This window comes from Heptranchias perlo, chromosome 17 (genome assembly GCF_035084215.1).
Source record: "Heptranchias perlo isolate sHepPer1 chromosome 17, sHepPer1.hap1, whole genome shotgun sequence".
NCBI classification, from domain to species: domain Eukaryota; kingdom Metazoa; phylum Chordata; class Chondrichthyes; order Hexanchiformes; family Hexanchidae; genus Heptranchias; species Heptranchias perlo.
The window spans coordinates 26,458,898-26,483,446 of NC_090341.1; the positions used below are offsets into that span (position 1 = coordinate 26,458,898).

Consider the following 24,549-nt stretch of genomic DNA (forward strand, 5'->3'; position numbering starts at 1 on the left):
AGACCCCCATCACAGACCAACATGTCAAAAAGTTGCTTTCATTTTTATAGGATCCTGTACGGTCAGGTGCACATCCAAAAAATGGTGCCAAAAATACATGGAATCAATTTTTACTTATCTAAAACTATGCTCAAAGAAACTGTCCCATCACATTACTATGAAGCAATGTCTAATGAAGTAGATGCTTGTGAATACTGTCCTCCTATGCTTATGTACATCATGAGCAGCTTATTATGGAAAGATCACAAGAAACTTCAGCAGACTGCAATACCACAATAATGCTTCTGTACTTCTGGATGCTTGCAGTGGAAGAAAGACAGTTTTGATTATTTTAAAACTTCCAATAAAATTCTGGGGGAGGGAGGGGAAAAAGGGTATAAAAGTTAAAATAAATCCACTTCTAATTTCAGCCATTCCTCAGTTTAAAAAATTCTCAATTTTCCAAAATGTAACCACTTTTAATCTCTAGTGGTAGCTTTTAGAATAGCCCTTGTTATGCTGTAACAATATTTTGTAGTCAAATTTTTACTGAAGTTGATCCAATTCACTAACACTACGAGTGCTGGGGAAGTCCACGGAACAGCTACTGTTTTATTCTTTCATGTATCTTCATAGGGACAGAATTCTATACTTTCCAGTGGAAGAGAACATGGTGAGAAGTTAATGTCCATGGTACAATTTGGACATGTTCTCCATGTTACAATTCACCAAAACAGGTATGTTTTGCCCAGTGCAAAAGTATGCTTCCATAAACCAAAGCATAATCTTATGTACCCTTGCATCCCATAAACCAAAGCATAATCTTATGTACAATGAGTGTAGCATGCCCAAGGTGAACAATAAACTTCTTAGGCTGCTAAGTGCATTGGAAATAGTATGAAACATCTTGTACTCTCCTGGTCTCTCTAACTGATCGACAATACTGTTACAGACCATTTATCTCAGGCTATAAGCTACAAAATCAGATCTATCAAGAAGTAAAATCAAGGTGATCCAATGCTATTGAGGCAGGAGGGACATCACAACACCTCGTGTCTCATTTTCCTTGATCGCTGCTTGGTGAAAACCCAATTGTAGGGGTACCCACTGAAAGTGAACCTTACTCAAAAGCAAAATATTGCAGATGCTGGAAATCTGAAATAAAATCAGAAATTGCTAGAAATACTCAGCAAGTCAGGCAGCATCTGTGGAGAAAGAAACAGAGTTAACTTCTTGACAAAAGGTCATCGACCTGAAACGTTAACTGCAAGCTTTACTCCTTATGCCCAGTCCCATTCTAGGTGCAAACTTTTGTAGTAGGTCAGAGGAAAGTTTCGTAGGGCCAGCAGGGAGTCTATTGGACCATAGCCAGAAGACCCTAAAGCCAAATTAACTTTCCACTCCCACTTCTGGGCGTGGGCCTCTTCCAAAGAGTAAGCCTGCTCTGGGGGAAGGTTGGGCCCAGGATAATTACAAGATAGTTACAGATGAGGAAGACCATTCAGCCCATCTTAGCTCATCCGTCCAGAAAGACCCTAAAGTCCTCCGCATTTCAGCATCCAATTGTTTCTTGCAAGATTCCAGAGTTTTCACCTCCACCACTCTTCCTGGAAGTCCATTCCATATGTCGACCTCTCTGTTTAAGGGATAATTTATGAAAATCAGTCCTAAATTTAACTTTTACTGGTTTGAATCTATGTATTCGTGTCCTAATATTCTGGATTTACCTTTTCTATTCTCTTAATTATTTTATAAATCTTTATAAGATCACCTCTCAGATACCTCCTGAAAACATAGGAACAGGAGTAGGACATTCAGCCCCTCGAGTCTGTTCCGCCATTCAGTGAGATCATGGCTGATCTGTATCCTAACTCCATCCACCCACCTTGGCTCCCTATCCCTTAATATCCTTGGCTAGCAAAAATCTATCGATCTCAGATTTAAAATTATTAACTGAGCTAGCATCAACTGCTTTTTGTGGGAGAGAGTTCCACACTTCTATCACCTTTTGTGCGAAGACGTGTTTCCTAACTTCTCTCCTGAATGGCCTGGCTCTGATTTTAAGGTTATGTCCCCTTGTCCTAGACTCCCCCACCAACGGAAAAAGTTTCTCTCTGTCTACCCGATCAATTCCTTTCAAAATCCTGTAAACCTCAAACAAATCACCCCTTAACCTTCCATATTCCAGAGAATACAACCCTAGTTTATGTAATCTCTCCTCATAATATAACCCTTGGAGCCCTGGTAACATTCTAAACCCCATGGTTCTCCAGTCTTTCCTCATAACTCAAATCTTTGACACTAGGAATTAACTTTGAGACTCTTCTCTGCACTTCCTCCAGCACATGAATGTCTCCTTTGTGTCTGAGCGACCCAGAACTGGACTCAGTACTCAAGGTGCAGTCGAACCAGAGGACTGGACAGTTTGATCACAGCTTCCTGATGTATTCTACTGTTTTGTCGATGTAGTTCAACATTTTAATGACTTTGTTGGTTGCTACTCTGCACTGATTGGGCACACTGAGCATATTGAGCGTTGAGCCTACCTAGACTCTGGGGTCTCCTTCAATTTCATCCGTAGCTATTTCAACACCATTCATGGAATATTGTAAACAATTTTACAACACCAAGTTATAGTCCAGCAATTTTATTTTAAATTCACAAGCTTTCGGAGAATATACATTATAACTTAAACCTGGAAATACAGGCAGGTTCAGGTGGAGCACATTTTGGATATGCTCTGCTTGACTTGCACCCAGGCAAGGTGGGGGGTGTGAAGAAAATAGGCACTGGAGTCTCTTATGATGGAAAACAAGAAATCCCCCAATCCAGTGAAATAAATTTGAACTCATTTTTACACTGAAAAAGCAACATCTTCTAAGGAATTTTTGCATTGAATATAGTAATCAAAAGGCGTGAATGCCCTTGGCTCACACGCAAACCACATCAATGCCTATTATTTACTGAGTAAATATTGAAGTCATTAATTAAACACCGCATTGTGATTATACTTGTATGCACTTTAATATGGATTTCCAAACGGACAAGCTGGTTAATGGTTTATAATGAGGAAAGTGAGTCACTGGATTACGTCCAAGTGATATAGAATCCAAATAAAGTGCACTTTGATTTGAAAGCATCAACCATAAAACAATGTAATGACATAAACTGATCAGGCATCTCTCTTAAGGGTTACCAGACTATCACTTGAATGGAGCAGCCAGGGTTACAAAGTTTCACAGTTACTATAAAGTTACACAGTTACATTTAAGTAATTTTCTGCATGGAATTTAAAGGTTTTTTTTTGCCTGTAAATACAGGGAGAACACTAGCCTGAGACAATAAAAAATAAAAACAGAAATACTCAGAAGATTTAAAAGTTGGTTTTTGTTTTGGATGTAGATTCTCAGTCAGAACTGGCTGTTCCCAGTTCTCATGAAGACTGTATGCCTGAAATATTAACCTGTCTTTTCTTTTTTTCACATTCTGATCGACCTGCTGTGAATTTCTAACATTTTTTTTAAACTTTGGATATCCAGCATTAGTAATTTTTTTTCTTTTTATCTGACCTGAGACAATAGTTAGTGTAGCAACAAGTAATTAAGCACATCGGCCTCAGTTCTCAGATTGACTAGAGTCCCTACTCTACACAATAGGAGCTGCACACCAGTTTAGAACTTCTGCCCAATTTAGGCTTGTACATCAAATCAAAACTCATGGAATATGCATTATTACAGTAAGAGAAACCTGAAAATTCTGGAGTTCATTTTTTCAGTGATAATGTATAACATCAAAATCAAAGACGATAACTATTTATAATTTGTTTCTGAAGTAAGTGCCACACACAGATGGACTTAATACACTATAAACTACAGCACTGAAAGTTACAAGCATGCTAGTTTGAGTTCTATTTCAGCTGTCTCTTATTTACCAGAAGAAGAGAATCACAGCAACAAGGCTAAAAAATAAGTCTGCTGTGTTATATCCATTAATTTGAGGGGTAACGCACAATGGGATTTCTTCTCTATTGCACCATCTATGTTACTGACAGATACTGTACCTGAATACCTCTATATAGCTGTGATGTTTCTAAATATTTCTCAAAATCATAATCTATCTGAGCTAAAACATTATTAGAAGTACTGGTATGTAGGATGTGCAGTATTGTTTGCAACTGTCCCCAAACCCTCCCTCCTCCCCTTATGACAGGGCTTAATAAAATCTTTTGTCTGTAATCCGCAATGTGGAAAGAAGCCATTTACCAAGCCGGTAATACCCCGGCATTGTTCAGACCAAAGTTATGCCCTTGATGATTAATGGCCCTTTCTTGTAGCTCTGTAGTATGTGTCACCCTGAACCTGCTGGAGCCAGTTCCTATTATGCTCCATTGTGCATGACCAGAACCCACTAATAAATACAGAGCACCTTACACAACTGAAACTGTACTACGCTGAAAGTTGTAACACAGATGAGCCCTTCCCAGATAACAATACAGAACTAACATTGTTTAGGTCCATAAATAGCTTATTTGCAAATCATGTCACAAACTAAACATTGAACAGCCTGCATGTGATAAAGTACAAAGCTGTTAAATCACTTGGGACTATTGATATGAAAGCTATCAATAGATAATTATTGATGTAATTGCATGGCTTCCTAAACAAATTTTCTATGGTAATATCACAGAAGAACAAATACCTTCTGCTCCAAATATTGTTTGCAATCGTCAAAGTTAAATAACTCTCAAGATTTTAAAGAAGGCTTTCAAACATTAAAGAACTGACAAGGCTTAATTCAGATTAGCTAGACTGTAACAAACACATGAAGTCATTTCAAACACATTTTTCCCTGATCATTATACCAAAGGGAGTACAATTATTTATTAACTATTTGAAGGCACACTGTCCCAATGGCCTAGTGGGTAAAGACAATGTCATGGTAGCCATAAACCATACACATCAGGAGAACCCAAGTTTAATCAACACAACCTGTCGGTGCTTGTTATTCAGGCTCATACATGGGGGCTGGACACTTATGGAAGGTGCCATTGGGCTGCTGGTACCAGTGGACTCGCAATCCTTCAATAAAGTCCCAAATGAAAGACTGCTACATGAGCTTAAAGTAATTGATCTTTCTTCGTAGGTATCCTAGGAGGTGGATGAGTAATTAGCTAAAAGAGTGGAATCAGCAGGTGTTAGGAGAATTATGTCAGGCACGATAGAAAGAGCTGGGCAAAATTTGGAAGTGGGCAGGATTACTGCAGATGAAATTCAGTAGCAATAAGTGAAAAATGTTAGACATTGGAAGACAAAAATGAGGAGATACATACTCAATGAATGGTGTCAACTAGCTAGTGGACAGGCTGATTTGGGAGTGATCATAGATCCTACACACCATATCCTGTCATGGCAGAGCAGAAATTAACAAAGCAAAGAGCTATATTGTTAATACAGAATACAAAGCTGAGGCCAGTCACAGATGAATACCACACTTTATTCTGGTCACAAAAGCACAGGGAAAACATCCAAGCCCGGGAAGAAAAGAAACAGTGTCAGAGGACTAAATTATGAAGCAAAGTTAGAAAAACTTGGACTCCTCAGCCTTGAAAGATGATGAAGACAAGATTGTTTATAGCTATACAAGATATTAAGTTAAACCATGATTGTGGCAGAAGCGGACACAGGCAAAATCCAGTTTGAAGGTTAAGTTCAGGTCCACTGTCAGGAAGCACTTTTTCATACAAAGAGTGATTAATGAGTAGGAATGGTCCTCTTGCTAGGATAGGGTAGTGGAAGCAAAATCTATGGAATCATTCAAGAGGCATTAGATGTAATAAAGGTGAGACAAGAGGTTTCTATGGAAGGGTGAACTAGAGAGGCGGAGTTGCCTCCCTCACCTGTACTTATCATTGCAAACCCAGCATGAGCTAGTGCTTTCACGGCAGGAGGAGAGAAAGCCAGTTAGTGCCAGTGGTTAAAGAATTTTAAAAAAAGGTTTGAAATAAAAAGATCCTTTTTATCTTTAGTATTTTAGTGCTAAGCTGGTTTATCCAGTCCAGTGAGTAGCTGAACAATACACACCAGGAAGATCCCAGCTTCCATCCATGATCTGTGGTGAGTCAGTGGTAGGGGACCTACAATTGGTTTTATTGTCCATGAGTTAGGAAGAGAAAACCCAGGGTTCCTACTCCTGATTGCTATCCAGTGACCTCTGCTGGAAGTGCACATATGTGGGAAGTCAGAGGAAGAGAGCACAGGGCCGGTTGTGACGCCCGTTACATTTGAATAGCCTACCAAAACTCACCGTCAAAGCCGGCATATGAATATTGGTTACTTAGACAAGATACATTTATATCCACACACTAGAAATGATTTAATTTCATCACATTAAGAGCCTATAGAAATATGCGGTGAACGCAGAGCCTGTTCTCGGTGGGAAAAAGCACATCATACTCATCATGGCACAACCACCTGCACATTGTGTCATTGTGGGTGGGAGGCAGACATCTTTTTTGTTAAATCATGTTGTAATGAATAGAGATGGGCATTTCTCAGTTTTGTCCAAATGTTTTCAGCACAAATTTTAATAAGGTACAGTCCTACACAGGCTGCTCTGCAAATAACATCCTATTGTTTAATCATATGTACTAAATTCTGCATTCACAAAGGATTTCAAACTTTCTGTTTACAGATTTAACATAATACTGTAGAGATACTGTGGTCCATTTAATTCTTCATCTGAAAAAAAAACTTTCAAAACCAACCCATACATATAACTCACACATTCAGTAAGTTGCAACAAGAATTTAAGGCATGGTGGCTGGGCCTTTTAAAATGATACTTTACTAGGTGCAAAATTTATTTTGTAACCAGATTAAATCACAGAGGCTACACCAGATTTAACCACTGAAATACAGACGACTGACTGGAGCCCTGTGTAAACATATTTAAGGAGAGGTATTCCACATGGCTTCCCTTGTATCGTTCATATTCTGGAAACACAGTGGGAGCTCACTGAGGTACACAGTATGGATGATGGAATAGTGTCCTATCTCACTTCTACTGACAGCTTCACAAAGGCTATTCACTTCCTTTAGGGTACCTAATGCCAGTACACCAATCCTGTATTTAATCTGGAGAAAAGCCACACTTTGCAATCCTTCCCTTAGTTGTGCATTATAATCAGTGGCAGATGGTGGCCTTTTTGACAGGTGAGGCACAGCTATACATACCTAACCAAGCCATCATGTTATCATGGCAATGGACCCTTCCTGTGGACTCCCACCACCAACCATATAAGCTGTATATTATCTTTTTCTAACTGCAGTTTCAACGGTTGTTTTCTTTTAAACTTTACATCCAGGATTGAACTTTAAAAAAGCAACTAAAACTTTGTAGAAAAAACTAACTGGAGTATTACCAGAGTGTTTGGCAAAATGCTGCTGCTCAGGGTTGTGTAAAGTCTAGCGAACAATAAATCCACCTGACAACTGTAAGTCAGGAAAAGAAAACTGGGAGGCTGGTCTAAGATTAAATACCTGTAACTTTACGACAGGAAGTCTGTGCGGGATTCCAGGTGAGGCAGTCACTTCCTTCACTTGGCAAGCCGCCTCTGTTTGCAACTCAGCATGAAGGAGAATGACTCTCACGCAGGGGAATGGCACAGTAACAAAAGTTTCTTTCATATTCATTATATGTGAAACTCTAATCTATCCTTAGCAATGCTACACTAATTTAGGATTGCTTGAGATTGCACACTGGCATTTGTTACTACCTTGATGAACACAAAGTTCATCAAATAAAATAAAATCAAATGTGTGCTCTATTGTGTTGTAACTGAATTGATTTGCAGTTATAGAATGAATCAGCTTATTCCAGAATTTTTATAATACATGAACTACGACAGCCAGAGACAACCGCAGTAAGGCAGGCCAAATATCTCACTAATTCAATCTTGATAGTGGTTCCTGGAAGCACAGAAAGAACTTGCCCCAATGATGCACTTAACTACAAATTCATTAAACTAACCCAGGGTAACAATTTTGTTTTCCAGACCAGCCACACTTGCAGCCTCTCTAAGAGAGATTGTCATTTTAATGATAAATTCTGGGCAGTTTTATACTTTTTTTTTTATTCGTTCACAGGATATGGGCGTCGCTGGCAAGGCCGGCATTTATTGCCCATCCCTAATTGCCCTCGAGAAGGTGATGGTGAGCCGCCTTCTTGAACCGCTGCAGTCCGTGTGGTGACGGTTCTCCCACAGTGCTGTTAGGAAGGGAGTTCCAGGATTTTGACCCAGCGACAATGAAGGAACGGCGATATATTTCCAAGTCGGGATGGTGTGTGACTTGGAGGGGAACGTGCAGGTGGTGTTGTTCCCATGCGCCTGCTGCCCTTGTCCTTCTAGGTGGTAGAGGTCGCGGGTTTGGGAGGTGCTGTCGAAGAAGCCTTGGCGAGTTGCTGCAGTGCATCCTGTGGATGGTGCACACTGCAGCCACAGTGCGCCGGTGGTGAAGGGAGTGAATGTTTAGGGTGGTGGATGGGGTGCCAATCAAGCGGGCTGCTTTATCTTGGATGGTGTCGAGCTTCTTGAGTGTTGTTGGAGCTGCACTCATCCAGGCAAGTGGAGAGTATTCCATCACACTCCTGACTTGTGCCTTGTAGATGGTGGAAAGGCTTTGGGGAGTCAGGAGGTGAGTCACTCGCCGCAGAATACCCAGCCTCTGACCTGCTCTCGTAGCCACAGTATTTATATGGCTGGTCCAGTTAAGTTTCTGGTCAATGGTGACCCCCAGGATGTTGATGGTGGGGGATTCGGTGATGGTAATGCCGTTGAATGTCAAGGGGAGGTGGTTAGACTCTCTCTTGTTGGAGATGGTCATTGCCTGGCACTTATCTGGCGCGAATGTTACTTGCCACTTCCCACTGTGAACTTGTGTACAGTGGGAAGTGAGCTCAGGTTGCCTGCATCAATTTCACTTCGAATTCTTTCCGCTGACAGAAGACTTTCACCCCATCTGTCTGGTTTTGAATACATGTACTTGAGCTAAATGACAGCATGTTAACTCTAGATTATTTAATAGAAACTAGTTGCATTTATATAGTGCCTTTCACAATTTCAAGACATCCCAAAGCACTTCATAGCCAATGAAGTATCTATGAAGTGTAGTCACTGTTGTAACGTAGGGAAATGTGGCAGGCACTTTGTATACAGCAAGGTCCCACAAATAGCAGTGAGATTAATAAGCACATCATCTGTTTTTGTGATGTTAGTTAAGGAATAAATATTGGCCAGGGCATCAGATGAACTCCCCTGATCTTCTTTGAATAGTGACATGGGATCATTTATGTCCACCTGAGAGGGCAGACAACTCAGTTCTCCACTGAAGTGTCAGCCTAGATTATGTGCTCAAGTCTCTGGAGTGGTTCTTGTATCCAAGACCTTCTGACTCAGAAGCGAGAGTGCTATCAGAACCAAGATGTTGTCATTTTACAATAGGCCACCTTCTGCTCCGCAACAATATCTGGGGTAATTCTAATTATATATACACTTTCCAGGCTAGATCACAAGTCAATAACTGGCTGGCAAGATACCGATAATGCAGTTGTCACACTTCGGAGAGTGAGTTCACTATTAACAAATAGCATTTTAGAATTCTGACAGCATAGGGAAGGTTCCCTTACACTCTCTCACAGAGGTTTTAATTGTAATAAAGTCAGTCAAAAGAAACGGTTGTCCTGGAGCAGTTAAGTAACTGTCTGAAACCTTTTACCAAACACGTAGAAAAATGAATCCAATCCTTTCATTAGCCCGGCATTTTCTGATAGCTCGCTTTAGATTTTCAACAAGGTGCGCCATAACCTAAAGTATCTTCCTCAATTTCATCACTCCCTGTATTTACAAAAAGGTTAAAATATCTTGGACAGTGCTGTTTTGAATACAGGAGTTTATCTAGATATTTCAACGTGGTGAGTTCAGGATATCAACTGGTCCAATTGTGTGTGGTGAAAGGGTGTTGGTACAAAATTCAGGTATTGTTCTTCCCCAGCAAGGGAATGAAGTAATAAAAACTGCCTTTTTAAAATTTGTTCATGGGATGTGGGCGTCGCTGGCAAGGCCAGCATTTATTGCCCATCCCTAATTGCCCTCTTCTTGAACCGCTGCAGTCTGTGTGGTGAAGGTTCTCCCACAGTGCTGTTAGGAAGGGAGTTCCAGGATTTTGACCCAACGACGATGAAGGAACGGCGATATATTTCCAAGTCGGGATGGTGTGTGACTTGGAGGGGAACGTGCAGGTGGTGTTGTTCCCATGTGCCTGCTGCCCTTGTCCTTCTAGGTGGTAGAAGTCGCGGGTTTGGGAGGTGCTGTCGAAGAAGCCTTGGCGAGTTGCTGCAGTGCAACCTGTGGATGGTACACACTGCAGCTACAGTGCGCCGGTGGTGAAGGGAGTGAATGTTTAGGGTGGTGGATGGGGTGCCAATCAAGCGGGCTGCTTTGTCCTGGATGGTGTTGAGCTTCTTGAGTGTTGTTGGGGCTGCACTCATCCAGGCAAGTGGAGAATATTCCATCACACTCCTGACTTGTGCCTTCTAGATGGTGGAAAGGTTTTGGGGGGGGTGGGGCAGTCAGGAGGTGAGTCACTCACCACAGAATACCCAGCCTCTGACCTGCGCTTGTAGCCACAGTATTTATGTGGCTGGTCCAGTTAAGTTTCTGGTCAATGGTGACCCCCAGGATGTTGATTGTGGGGGATTTGGCAATGGTAATGCCATTGAATGTCAAGGGGAGATGGTTAGACTCTCTCTTGTTGGAGATGGTCATTTCCTGGCACTTGTCTGGCATGAATGATACCTGCCACTTATCAGCCCAAGCCTGGATGTTGTCCAGGTCTTGCTGCATGCGGGCACGGACTGCTTCATTATCTGAGGGGTTGCAAATGGAACTGCACACTGTGCAATCATCAGCGAACATCCCATTTCTAACCTTATGATGGAGGGAAGGTCATTGATATAGCAGCTGAAGATGGTTGGACCTAGGACACTGCCCTGAGGAACTCCTGCAGCAATGTCCTGAGGCTAACATGATTGACCTCCAACAACCACTACCATCTTCCTTTGTGCTAGGTATGACTCCAGCCACTGGAGAGTTTTCCCCCTGATTCCCATTGACTTCAATTTTAATAGGGCTCCTTGATGCCACACTCGGTCAAATGCTGCCTTGATGTCAAGGGCAGTCACTTTCACCTCACCTCTGGAATTCAGCTCTTTTGTCCATGTTTGGGCCAAGGCTGTAATGAGGTCTGGAGCTGAGTGGTCCTGGCGGAACCCAAACTGAGCATCGGTGAGCAGGTTATTGGTGAATAAGTGTTGTTTGATAGCACTGTCGACGACACCTTCCATCACTTTGCTGATGATTGAGAGTAGACTGATGGGCAGTAATTGGCTGGATTGGATTTGTCCTGCTTTTTGTGGACAGGACATACCTGGGCAATTTTTCACATTGTCAGGTAGATGCCAGTGTTGTAGCTGGAACAGTTCGGCTAGAGGCGCGGCTAGTTCTGGAGCACAAGTCTTCAGCACTACAGCCGGGATGTTGTCGGGGCCCATAGCCTTTGAAGTATCCAGTGCACTCAGCCGTTTCTTGATATCACGTGGAGTGAATCGAATTGGCTGAAGACTGGCTTCTGTGATGGTGGGGATACCGGGAGGAGGCCGAGATGGATCATCCACTCGGCACTTCTGGCTGAAGATGGTTGCAAACGCTTCAGCCTTGTCTTTTGCACTCACGTGCTGGACTCCGCCATCATTGAGGATGGGGATGTTTACAGAGCCTTCTCCTCCCGTTAGTTGTTTAATTGTTCACCACCATTCACGACTGGATGTGGCAGAGCTTTGATCTGATCCACTGGTTGTGGAATCGCTTAGCTCTGTCTATAGCATGTTGCTTCCGCTGTTTAGCATGCATGTAGTCCTGAGTTGTAGCTTCACCAGGTTGGCACCTCATTTTTAGGTATGCCTGGTGCTGCTCCTGGCATGCTCTTCTACACTCCTCATTGAACCAGGGTTGATCCCCTGGCTTGTTGGTAATGGTAGAGTGAGGAATATGCCTGGCCATGAGGTTACAGATTGTGCTGGACTACAATTCTGCTGCTGCTGATGGCCCACAGCGCCTCATGGATGCCCAGTTTTGAACTATACAGCTATTACATACTCTTCCTCTCCCCTTTTCCCTGTACCCCCATCTCAAACACAAAAACGCATAAAATTATCCACTTAGTTCCAAAAACCTGGCAGTTGCTGAACAAGTTACACAATAAATAATTTTGTTCTTGTAATATTTCAGTGATTGAGTCAGTAATGGGGGATTTCTTTATTTAGGCTGTACTCAAGAGGCTTCACAGAAACTAATGGGAATGCTGCCATAGAATTTCTACTGCACACTATACAACAATTAAATCTGTTTGAGTGGCTGGGGATTTATCTTTCCAAAGAATTGTCATTCTGTTAGGTATATTTATTAAGGAAGTTACTTGAAATTAGCAGCCAAGAAATAATTTGAACAACGGAGGAGTATATTTCAGCTTCTTCAATAATTGTGTGGCTTGCAGAGTACGCTACAAAAATCTACAATAGATATTCTATGGATCTGTCAACCCATTCACCGAACTGAACAACTAGAATTTGTGGCACTTTGGTCTTTAAGGTGGTGATAGTTAGTAAGATTGACTTTTTCAATAAGGCAAGAAGGCATTCCAATGATCTAAAACGACAAGCTTTGGTGCATTTCAAAATAGAGATGGGGTGGCCTGTTATATCTAGGGTAACAATGCTGGACTCATCGGGACAGGGTAACTATGGGTGAGTTTCATGGTTTATCAAGCAGGTCACTATATGGACCATCTCAAGTTAGTGGAGAAGTCCAAATCCATTAATCAATCCATTCTTGAAGATGACTGAGCGATAAAGTAAAACAAACCTGTAGAACTTCAAAAACATTAGTTAATTAATGTTATAAAAGCAGGGTTAAGAGTCTCCCTGCATGGATTAGTAAGTTTATCAAGTTGAGTCATTGGGAGCCACATCCATATTTTTGGAATCTTGAAACATTTGCCTGAGGAAGGAGAAAATCTCCGAAAGCTTGTGAATTTAAAATAAAATTGCTGGACTATAACTTGGTGTTGTAAAATTGTTTACAATATTTTTGGAACATTAAGGAACTGAGCAGAGAAAAAGAAAAAAAATTCCAGGAATGTACTTTTATTTCCTCCTCTTGTCTTGCCAATTTTCTCCCCATCCCCTCCCCAGGTGCAGGCCTAGGCTTTCCACCTCCCACCTTGTCAACTTTTCAACAGACCTAGGGCAGGCAGAGGTAGAAACAACTCCCAGCTGCCCACTGTGTTTTGCGGGCCAGTGCCACTGGGGAAAACTCTATTACACAGGGCATCAAAGCTGAGCTTCTTTGCACACTTCCAGAAGTTTTGGTTGGGTTGCAATCAGGAGCAGGAATCTTGGATGTTCTATCCCCATCACTAGCCAAGGGTACTGAGGTCAAATGTAGCACCCCGATAGCTGCTCCAGCTATGAACAGCTAATTCATCGCGGGCTGGGAATTGAACCTGGAAACTTCCTGCTTTGTGAGAGTTAACTACTCATTGGATACACTCAACTGGGAGAGGAATAAGCTTTAAAATAATCTGAAACTAGAAAAATTATTAATATTCAGAAAACTCAACCCCTCCCCCTGAAGAGTGCTGACAAAGCTGTTTTAGATCCAAGTGTCAGAATGCACAGTTGTAAATATTATTGGAAACTGGTCATTTCAAAAGTTAAATTTAAAAAGAACATGTGCTCAAGAGTATTTCCTTTGCTTTCTTTTCAGATGCGCAATGTAGTGGTAAAGCTCAGTGTTATTTAGCAAACCAACTCACTAAAGGGAACGGCATCGAATAGACTAAACTGTTACTATAGCAACAGATAACAACAGCATCCTCGTCATACCATCTCAAATGTCAAATGGATAGGCAATGAGAGACAACAGTGGAGAATCCTAGCCCAGCTGTGTGCCTGTGTGGTGGAGGGGAAGAAACTACAACAAAAAAAGGATATTGGTCAATCTCAAAAGGTTGCACTTAGAACACCTTTATAGTAACATACTCAAGCTACTTGCATTTTCTTTGGTATCCTTTATCATTCAGCATGCACAGCCAACAAAGTGATGACAGCAGGAAGGTTCAGTGCTTTTGATCAGAATTTACTCATTGGTAAGCCAGAAATAACTGATTTCAAAGAACCTTTAAAGGACCTTTAGTTCAAGTTCAACCAAAAAGATGCATTCCTGATTGTTGTGATGAATCTGGTGAAACAGAAATGGTTCCCATTTCAGTTTACAGAAATGGTTCCCATTTCAGTTTACTGTAAGAACATTGCTTCAGTCATTGAAGAACCAATATAATATGATTTGTCATTCAATTGCTCATTTTAAAGGCAGTGTTTTCTCACAGACTGTTTCAGCAATCCCTGGTTGTTTCTAACAGTAGTTGCACCTTTTTGACATGCCAGGGTAGTAAACACAATCATGTTGAAGCACAGCTGTGGTGTCATTCCACTGAGAGTTTACAAATGCAGTTTACCTAATTAAATAAACCAGTGATCAAATTCAAAGTTCCTCTCACCAATTTTCTCCAGTTAATCATTTCTCCCAAAAGGACTCCTCCCTCTTTATGGGTTCAGTCTCAACATGTCATGGTGCCCTCCCATACTTCGCCCAAACAGCAATTCTCCACGTGTGAGCCTTAGTGTTACCAACCCTCCCGGATTGTCCTGGAGTCTCCAGTAATGCAAGATTAATCTCCCAGGAACTGCTAGAGTAATCCAGGAGAAAATAGGGAAGTGAAGTCTCTAGTCGTTGCCATGGCGATAACTGACCCTCCTGTGCATATGGGCACTGTGTATCCTGAGCGTTGTAGTTCTTTAATTGTTTCTGGCATTCGTGGTGGTAGATCTCAAGAAGCACAGAACTATAACTCCCAGAATGCCCCACCCACCCTGTTTCACAAACATGGCAACATGAGAGAAGCTAAAGACCGAAAGTGACGATCTGTTCAGGGGCTGATCGTCACCTGATAATGAGTCTTTCCTGCTGAAAGAGGTTTATTAAGAAAAAAAATGGACCCAGGTAGTTTAGCAGCACTGTTTTAGAAATACACTGGAAATGATTTTGACTCATTGTTTTTAATGTAATTTCTCCCCAAACCCCTCAGCCTGGCTATCTATCTCCAAGTTCAAAACCTGTCTCTTCAACCGTACCCAGGGTCATTCTTTCTAACTCTTCTACTACTGCTGATTTGCTTTATTATTAATGCACTGTGTAAAATTTCAAAGATCCTACTTCTTCATGCATCTTACTACACATTTGTGTTTCAATGGACTGGAGGGGAAGCATGCGGAGGCGCGGAGGGGCCCCAAATGTAATTGCCGCCCTGAGCCTCGAGCATTCTTAATGCAGCTCTGAGCTTTTTAGGCCTCAGTTTCGGCTGAGGTGAATTCAATAGCTTTTGCAAACGGCAGGCAAGTGTCGCGTGTTGAAACATCCAGGAATACGTCTAATAAGAGTTGGCAACCCTAGTGAGCCTGGACAGTGACTGAATCTGGAGGAGGGGAAGGGGGCAATTATTATTACAACCAAACTCAACCTTAGCCATCTACACATACACACACAAACATATACACACATAGGTACTTTGAGCAGGGACCAGTGAATAGTGACCAGGAACAGGAACCTTGGCTGATTATTCTATTTTACCTCACCCTAACCAACTTAGTTAATAAATGCATATGAGGAAATCCGAGGTTCAATCCCAGATCTATGCCAAATTAGCCAATCTGCACAAGAATGGGTGAAGTATTTTTTTATTATTCGTTCATGGGATGTGGGCGTCGCTGGCAAGGCCAGCATTTATTGCCCATCCCTAATTGCCCTTGAGAAGGTGGTGAGCCGCCTTCTTGAACCGCTGCAGTCCGTGTGGTGAAGGTTCTCCCACAGTGCTGTTAGGAAGGGAGTTCCAGGATTTTGACCCAGCGACGATGAAGGAACGGCGATATATTTCCAAGTCAGGATGATGTGTGACTTGGAGGGGAACGTGCAAGTGGTGGTGTTCCCACGTGCCTGCTGCCCTGTCCTTCTAGGTGGTAGAGGTCACGGGTTTGGGAGGTGCTGTCGAAGAAGCCTTGGTGAGTTGCTGCAGTGCATCCTGTAGGTGGTACACACTGCAGCCACAGTGTGCCGGTGGTGAAGGGAGTGAATGTTTAGGGTAGTGGATGGGGTGCCAATCAAGCGGGCTGCTTTGTCCTGGATGGCGAATATTTATGGTCAGCTAACATGGTTATTAGTTCAGAGGTAGTGACTTTCCTGTATTGCTCCTCATTTTTATGTTTATAGAAACTTGAATTCTAATCTCAAACCAAGGAGTGAAACTTTAAATGTTGCCAACACTGGCAGTTGTTCTCTTCAGTCCTCTTCCGAACTCTTGTGTATAGATGACTCATACACTCTCCACCCAATGATAAGAGCAAGACAAAACCAAAAGCAGCACTTCCATTGTAAGCAAGCAGCTTGAAACGCAGCAAGGGAGCTTATTTGAGGCACTTGCTGCACATGGCAACATTTGCTTAAATCCTCAGAAGAAAACTCTCTTTGTAATTCTAAGTGTTACCTTTCAATGCTGATTTTGTTTTGTTCCAGATCTATTAAAGCTACAGAGCTCTACAGATTTAAAGAGATTGAAATGGGCTCAATACTTACATCTTCCCCTAAAGCTAGGCTGTCATCTTTTTTTAAATCCATATATTGAGACATCAATTTAAAATTCCACTTGTTAGTCTCCCATTTGTAACCAAGATACCGCACTCAGAGTGACACAAGGGAGTATCGACCAAAATGTTGACTTAAATCTTCAGCCACACGGTTCCAGGCAAAATTATAACTAATGGTGGTATATTTTCAAGCAGCTTTTCACACAAATTTTCAAATATCTCAACATCCTCAAATATGATTGTACTTTTTGGATGGAGTGAGTGTACTTCAAGAGTACATTCATCACAAATGTAAAATTGCAGTTTTAAGTGTAACTGAATATTCATATATGGTTCATTCAGAAGAATCTTTTTGCAAAGCTTTATCCTTCCACCACAGGCCTTCATCTCAAGGTTCTCCGTTACCAAGGTTAGTCAGAGTCTGGAACTGTTATACCAAGCTCTCATATTTGAAGTTTTGAATCTGCAAAAGCAAAATTCACAAGTTCTGGACAGTTATACTGGATCTGTAAATCTGTAAATATTGTTTTTCTCTCTGTGCACATACTATCCTGTCCCAGAGCGCAACATAAAAATCAACATCATAAACTCCATTGTATAACAACCACTGTGCACACACAAGCCTTCTCCCTGGAGAGAGCAACCAGCATAGGACAGGGAATTAAATCAACTGCAGTACCCTGTCTGAAGTCAAGTAACTGATCCCAACCAAAGGGACAATAAAGCCCCCTCCCCATCCCAATCAAGCCCCGGGGACCAAGACCAAACAAACTGGCTCAATTTTATATACACACTGATACCAGCAGTGTCAGTTGGCTCAGTTGGTAGTACAACACTTCACTTGAGAGTGAGGAGATTATGGATTCAAGCCCCACTCATTATTGGAAGTGTTGTCTTTCAGATAAAACATTAAACTGAGGTCTTTTCTACCTTTTCATGTAGGTGTAAAAAGATATCATGGCACTATTTGAAGATCGAGACATACAATAGGTTTCACAAATTATGTAGCTGCATGTAAACTTGTTAAAATCATTTAAGATATAGGAGTTAAAAAGGCAAGCTCTTGTGAAGGCTTCCATCTGAAAAATTAAACTCTCTTTTCATTTCCAGATACAGATTAACCTGCTATGCTCTTCCAGCATTTTCTGGTTTAATATGATTGCAGAACATAACATGTTATGGGTAAATAATCCAAAGCAGCTTGCTGTTATACTCCAGTCTGGTGGCAGGCACTAGCAAAATTTACAAAAATGTGTCAGTGATTGTAGTGGACCTTGAGAGATGGATTTGAAAGCCATTCCAAATCTCAAGGAGTGGTATTACAAAAATAATCAGGTACAGCAACAGTAGGTTATACCAACAGTGAGAACTGTGGCTCTACTTTCCTTAGTAAACTTTTAAATACAATCCAGAGAAAATGCATTTTTGTTTGGGGGGGGGGGGGGGGGGAAGGTGGTGCGTAGAGTGGGAAACAGGGCATTGTAACCTTTGCATTCATGCTTATGATCTTCTACATTTCCCTGATCTTAGCCATGCCTTTGAGCAAGATAAAAAATAGAGGCCAGTCATCTCCCCACAGGAAGAAAGCATGAGGAATTCTTCAAACAATCTAAACAATTACTTCCTATTGCACACTTTTATTCTCTAAATAATTCTGGTCCCTTATATTACTGAGGGAGAAATGTTTTACATTGAAATTTTGCATTTTAATCTCATTTGATAGTTTATCAGGTAAAGGTTACTGGACAAGTAATCCAGAGAGTTCAAATCCTACCGTGGCAGTTTGAGAATTTGAATTCAGTTTAAAAAAATCTGGAAATAAAAAGCTGGTATCAGTAAAAGAGACCATGAAGGTGTCAGACTGCCATAAAAACCCAACTGGTTCACTAATGTCCTTTAGGGAAAGAAACCTGAAGTCTTTACCTGGTCTGGTCTATATGTGACTCCAGTCCCATACCAAAGTGGTTAACTCTTAACTTCCCTCTGAAGTGGCCTAGCAAGCCACTCAGTTGTATCAAACCTCTACCAGCAGTTCAAGAAAAAGGCCAACCACCATCTTCTCAGGGCAACTAGGAATGGGCAATAAATGCCAACTTTGCCAGCGGTGCCCACACTCCAAGAATGAATTTTTTTAAAGTTACTAACTAGGGTAATACTAGACCCAGGTTCAGTTCCCAGTACCTGAAACAGTTGGAATGCTGCAAATGGCTTCAGTGTCCCAGCTAGGACTTCTGTTCCTGAGTGCTATCCACCAACTCCTACTACAAAGTACGTATATGTGGACATCAGGGGGGTGATTTTAAACCCCTAGAATAGGTGGGTTGGGGGCAGGTGGGAGTTGAAAATTGTTGTTTTTTGGGTCGCGACCGCAACCCGGCTTTATTTCCGGGTTTAGCGTGGCGTGTAAAAGTACAGGCTTCCCACTGGGAATGCAAAGTCCGAATATTTTGAGGTTGCGACCCAAAAACACAACGACTTTCAACTCCTACCCGCCCCCAACCCACCTGTTCTTGGGGTTTAAAATCACCCCCCCAGGTGAGGACAAGATCACAATCATTTGTGATGTATTCAATGGTCAAATAGCCTTTAGATACTGGCTTTCTGTGCCCAGTGAATTGGTTTCAGGATCCATGTACTTGCTTTTGAATTCCACCAAGATCTCGCTCTACACTATTTGAGCAACCCCCTCCAACCATACGTCCCTGTCCATACTCTCCATTCCACCGACATCCTATTCACTGCCAAACTCCACCATCAGAGACTATCCTTCAGTTACTACAGTACTCTCCTCTGTAATTCTCTCCCAAAACCAGTTATTCTTGCTGCCCCCCCTGCCTACCTTCAGAAGCCTCCTACAATTCCTTCCATCTCATTCTCCTCCCCCAAATAAATATTACTCTCTTTTCTGCTCAGCATCCAGCTTTCCACCTTGTTAAGTAGTGAAAAGACATTTTCTTCAACTTGAGGAGCACCAACAGAAGTGCAAATTGTTGCTGAAGAAGAAAAAAAGGCATTTCTCAGATTAAGCACCGGAGAGTTTTTTTAATCCCAAGCTGCACATGCCAAGATATTAAATCCTTGACAGTTTATGGCAAGTGAAACATCTGATAGTTTCATCACTGACTGTACAGGTATATTCCACTTATTAAAAACGTGCCAGGAAGAATATTTTTAAAAAAAACAAATTCCAACAATACAAAACTGACAGTCACTGCAAGGATTTCCCTGCCAATCCCAGGAAATGAGAGTTTACGCTCAGCTATTGTTTAATTGCAAGGCCTTGGCCAAAACTTGATTTGTTATACTTTTAAATTTTGCCAAGACCAACATATCAGCTTTGCCTCCAGCCAGGCATAATAGGCGGTGCTGCAATGCAGTTATTTAGACTCACTGACAAACTATTTTAAAGAAAACCCTATATTAGAACACTCAAGTAGAAAAATACCAATTTATTTTTAATCCAGTCACAATTTTCAAAAAAGTTAGACATAATGTTATTTGACATTACAATTCAGTTTCCTTCTATTGTCTGGGGCTTAGTTTTCAATAAAAATAATTTGTTTTCAATTGAAACAATATCAGTTGTGTCATAAATAGAGGACTAGAATTACACAACATTGAATTATTGGATACTCTATTTATCCATTGAGCAGACTCAACTGAACAAAACACAGGCCTGCTCAATAGACAACTATCATATCCAACACTCCCAGTAACTTTTGTTTAGAATAGAATCATAGAATCATAGAAGTTACAACATGGAAACAGGCCCTTCGGCCCAACATGTCCATGTCGCCCAGTTTATACCACTAAGCTAGTCCCAATTGCCTGCACTTGGCCCATATCCCTCTATACCCATCTTACCCATGTAACTGTCCAAATGCTTTTTAAAAGACAAAATTGTACCCGCCTCTTCTACTGCCTCTGGCAGCTCGTTCCAGACACTCACCACCCTTTGAGTGAAAAAGTTGCCCCTCTGGACCCTTTTGTATCTCTCCCCTCTCACCTGAAATCGATGCCCCCTCGTTATAGACTCCCCTACCTTTGGGAAAAGATTTTGACTATCTACCTTATCTATGCCCCTCATTATTTTATAGACTTCTATAAGATCACCCCTTAACCTCCTACTCTCCAGGGAAAAAAGTCCCAGTCTGTCTAACCTCTCCCTGTAAGTCAAACCATCAAGTCCCGGTCGCATCCTAGTAAATCTTTTCTGCACTCTTTCTAGTTTAATAATATCCTTTCTATAATAGGGTGACCAGAACTGTACACAGTACTCCAAGTGTGGCCTCACCAATGCCCTGTACAACTTCAACAAAGACATCCCAACTCCTGCATTCAATGTTCTGACCAATGAAACCAAGCATGCCGAATGCCTTCTTCACCACCCTATCCACCTGTGACTCCACTTTCAAGGAGCTATGAATCTGTACTCCCAGATCTCTTTGTTCTATAACTCTCCCCAACGCCCTACCATTAACGGAGTAGGTCCTGGCCCGATTCGATCTACCAAAATGCATCACCTCACATTTATCTAAATTAAACTCCATCTGCCATTCATCGGCCCACTGGCCCAATTGATCAAGATCCCGTTGCAATCCCAGATAACCTTCTTCACTGTCCACAATGCCACCAATCTTGGTGTCATCTGCAAACTTACTAACCATGCCTCCTAAATTCTCATCCAAATCATTAATATAAATAACAAATAACAGCGGACCCAGCACCGATCCCTGAGGCACACCGCTGGACACAGGCATCCAGTTTGAAAAACAACCCTCTACAACCACCCTCTGTCTTCTGTCGTCAAGCCAATTTTGTATCCAATTGGCTACCTCACCTTGGATCCCATGAGATTTAACCTTATGTAACAACCTACCATGCGGTACCTTGTCAAATGCTTTGCTGAAGTCCATGTAGACCACGTCTACTGTACAGCCCTCATCTATCTTCTTGGTTACCCCTTCAAAAAACTCAATCAAATTCGTGAGACATGATTTTCCTCTCACAAAACCATGCTGACTGTTCCTAATTAGTCCCTGCCTCTCCAAATGCCTGTAGATCCTGTCCCTCAGAATACCCTCTAACAACTTACCCACTACAGATGTCAGGCTCACTGGTCTGTAGTTCCCAGGCTTTTCCCTGCCGCCCTTCTTAAACAAAGGCACAACATTTGCTACCCTCCAATCTTCAGGCACCTCACCTGTAGCGGTGGATGATTCAAATATCTCTGCTAGGGGACCCGCAATTTCCTCCCTAACCTCCCATAACGTCCTGGGATACATTTCATCAGGTCCCGGAGATTTATCTACCTTGATGCGCGTTAAGACTTCCAGCACCTCCCTCTCTGTAATATGTACACTCCTCAAGACATCACTATTTATTTCCCCAAGTTCCCTAACATCCATGCCTTTCTCAACCGTAAATACCGATGTGAAATATTCATTCAGGATCTCACCCATTTCTTGTGGTTCCGCACATAGATGATCTTGTTGATCCTTAAGAGGCCCTACTCTCTCCCTAGTTACCCTTTTGCCCTTTATGTATTTGTATGTACTAATTATTTATATGTACTAATTCTCATTTTAAGAAACACCTATTAATTTTCAAATTAATAGGTTTTTAACAGAAACTTACAGGTTAATTTGTTTCTCCTGCACAATTCATTTTCTTGATGATTCATGCTGGGAAATGTAGTTTTGCCCCGTAAGCAGATTCTTATGATCAGTTTACCTTGCTTGCCAATATCCAGTACTACGGTAGTGTAATTTGGGGGGCTGTATCAATGAAAACACTAGTGATGGGCTGCCTGCAGCATCTTCCCCATTACCATGTTGCCCACCTCAGGTGCAATGTCATGCCAGTGGGAGTGTGATTTTTACTCACAGCAATATTACCCAAAACAAGTGTAACTAAAATAAATCCATTTTAATGTGTAATAAACAGAATGCTTCCTTCCCTGACATAAAATGTGAATCTATTGCACGCCTCTGCAAGTCAGCTTTGACATATTTACTTCACTAACCCAGACTGTACCCTCGATACACATTACAGTTTGCTTCTCTCAAAGTGTCACCGTTTCGCCTCTAGTTCTACACCTTCTGTGAACTTTTCTTTCTGAGTCGAATGAGGCGTGAAAACAAACATCTGAGAGCCATCACAGCAAACATTGCTGTGCCCTTGATGATTAACACAGAACGCGGTCCCTTTAAAGCACAGAGAAAGAGGACCTTTTGTGTCGGGATGACAGACATGCCCTGAAACTGAACATGATAATTTAGCAGTTTGGAAAAGTTCCTTCCACTTCGAGATAAGTACATACTGCTCGAGTGAACTACTTCCGATGTTGGATTTCCCAGTCAAAACTCATCTAATGCCAGATGGATAGTAACATTGTACATTCACCCGGCCCAGGCAGAATCAGCCAAGTGAGTGAATTACACTGGGAACAATCCCTGGATCAAGTATGAACACGTTCTGTTCAATTACAATTTTAAAACGATGCTAGTAATGAACCCCCAGCTAATTCCACGATGAAGGCAGACTCCAATCTCAGTGAGTCGTATGATACAGGCTGGGTACTGGTTCGAAGGGCAATGACAGAAACACATCATTATAAGAGCAGCCCGCCCAATGTCATCAAGAATCCAACAAACTTGTTCAAGCAACGTGTAATGATATCACCCTCAATCCTAACCGGTTTGGCAAAGTTTGGCTTTTACGATTTTGGGAAAAATCAGATGTACTCGCTCAATTGTATTTCAATAAATGTCATTGCAAGTGAAAGAACTAAACTACCTGGCAACGTCATGCTCCGAGTTTACTGTTTGCATGTGATGGGTCACAGAGGGTCCCTCAACGACTTGGACAAAACCAGAAGATTTCAGCAATCCCGGGTCTGCTCTTCCTGCACCTTGATCGCTCGGCTCTATGTGGCCATACGCGAAACTCCCGACAAGAAATCAAACGTTAGGTTCTTTTTCCTCTCGAACCGACCGCCGTGCTTTAAGCAGCTTTCCTTCTTCCAAACCTGGAAGATGCCCTGCGCCTCAGCATTGGTTTAACGCCTTGTCTATTTCCCGGAGCGCAACCTCCAGCTCCGCCCATTGTCTCTGCAACTGGCCCAGAACAGCAGTAACAGCCCCTTCTGGGGAAAACTTCGACCGTAACTTCATTCAAATTCGTAAAGTGCCTGCAGTAGAAGCCTGAAAAATGATCCCACGAAGATCCTAAAAGGTTACAACCACGTAAATAAAATCTCTTTAACTCTGTAGGGATAGCACTTACCCGTTTCCAAATTCATAAAATTATGACGATTCAGGGCTGTTTGATGTTTCTTGTGTATTTGGGGTGGGGGAATGTTTTGTTTTTACATCAGTACATGTTACTCCAGATAAACCCACAACGATGCACTAATGAGCCGGGGTAGACTCACCCAGACAGTTGTACTGGTTTACAGCTACAAAAATCTTTCAAAAACAATTAAAATAGGGAAGAGCAGTGATATTTTTAATTCTTACGGCTGGGATACACGATGGCCCAGCTTCTCTTTAAAGTAGGTTGCTCTGTTGGCCAGCCGGGGTGCAGCCAGTTTCACTGCAGCAGATTGTTACATCCTGAATTTTCTATTTTCTCTTACACCTGTAATGTAACTGTAATCAATAATCTATATTGATTGTAATGCAATGAGGCACCCTAGAAAATGTCATGAACTGTAATTATGTACAATGTGTAACTGTATTGTTGGAATCATATTTGA

At 41.8% G+C, this 24,549-nt stretch overlaps 1 protein-coding gene across 1 annotated transcript in view; it reads right to left on the bottom strand.

The window, feature by feature from the left end:
* The window catches only part of arhgef3 (Rho guanine nucleotide exchange factor (GEF) 3), a 308,969-nt gene extending 285,223 nt beyond the window's left edge, over positions 1-23,746 (bottom strand). Inside the window, exon 1 of the mRNA XM_067998757.1 lies at positions 23,589-23,746. Within this exon, the coding sequence (XP_067854858.1) occupies positions 23,589-23,623 (35 nt within the window). The 5' untranslated portion in view covers positions 23,624-23,746. The remainder of the gene's footprint in view (positions 1-23,588) is intronic.
* Positions 23,747-24,549: the final 803 nt, after the last annotated feature.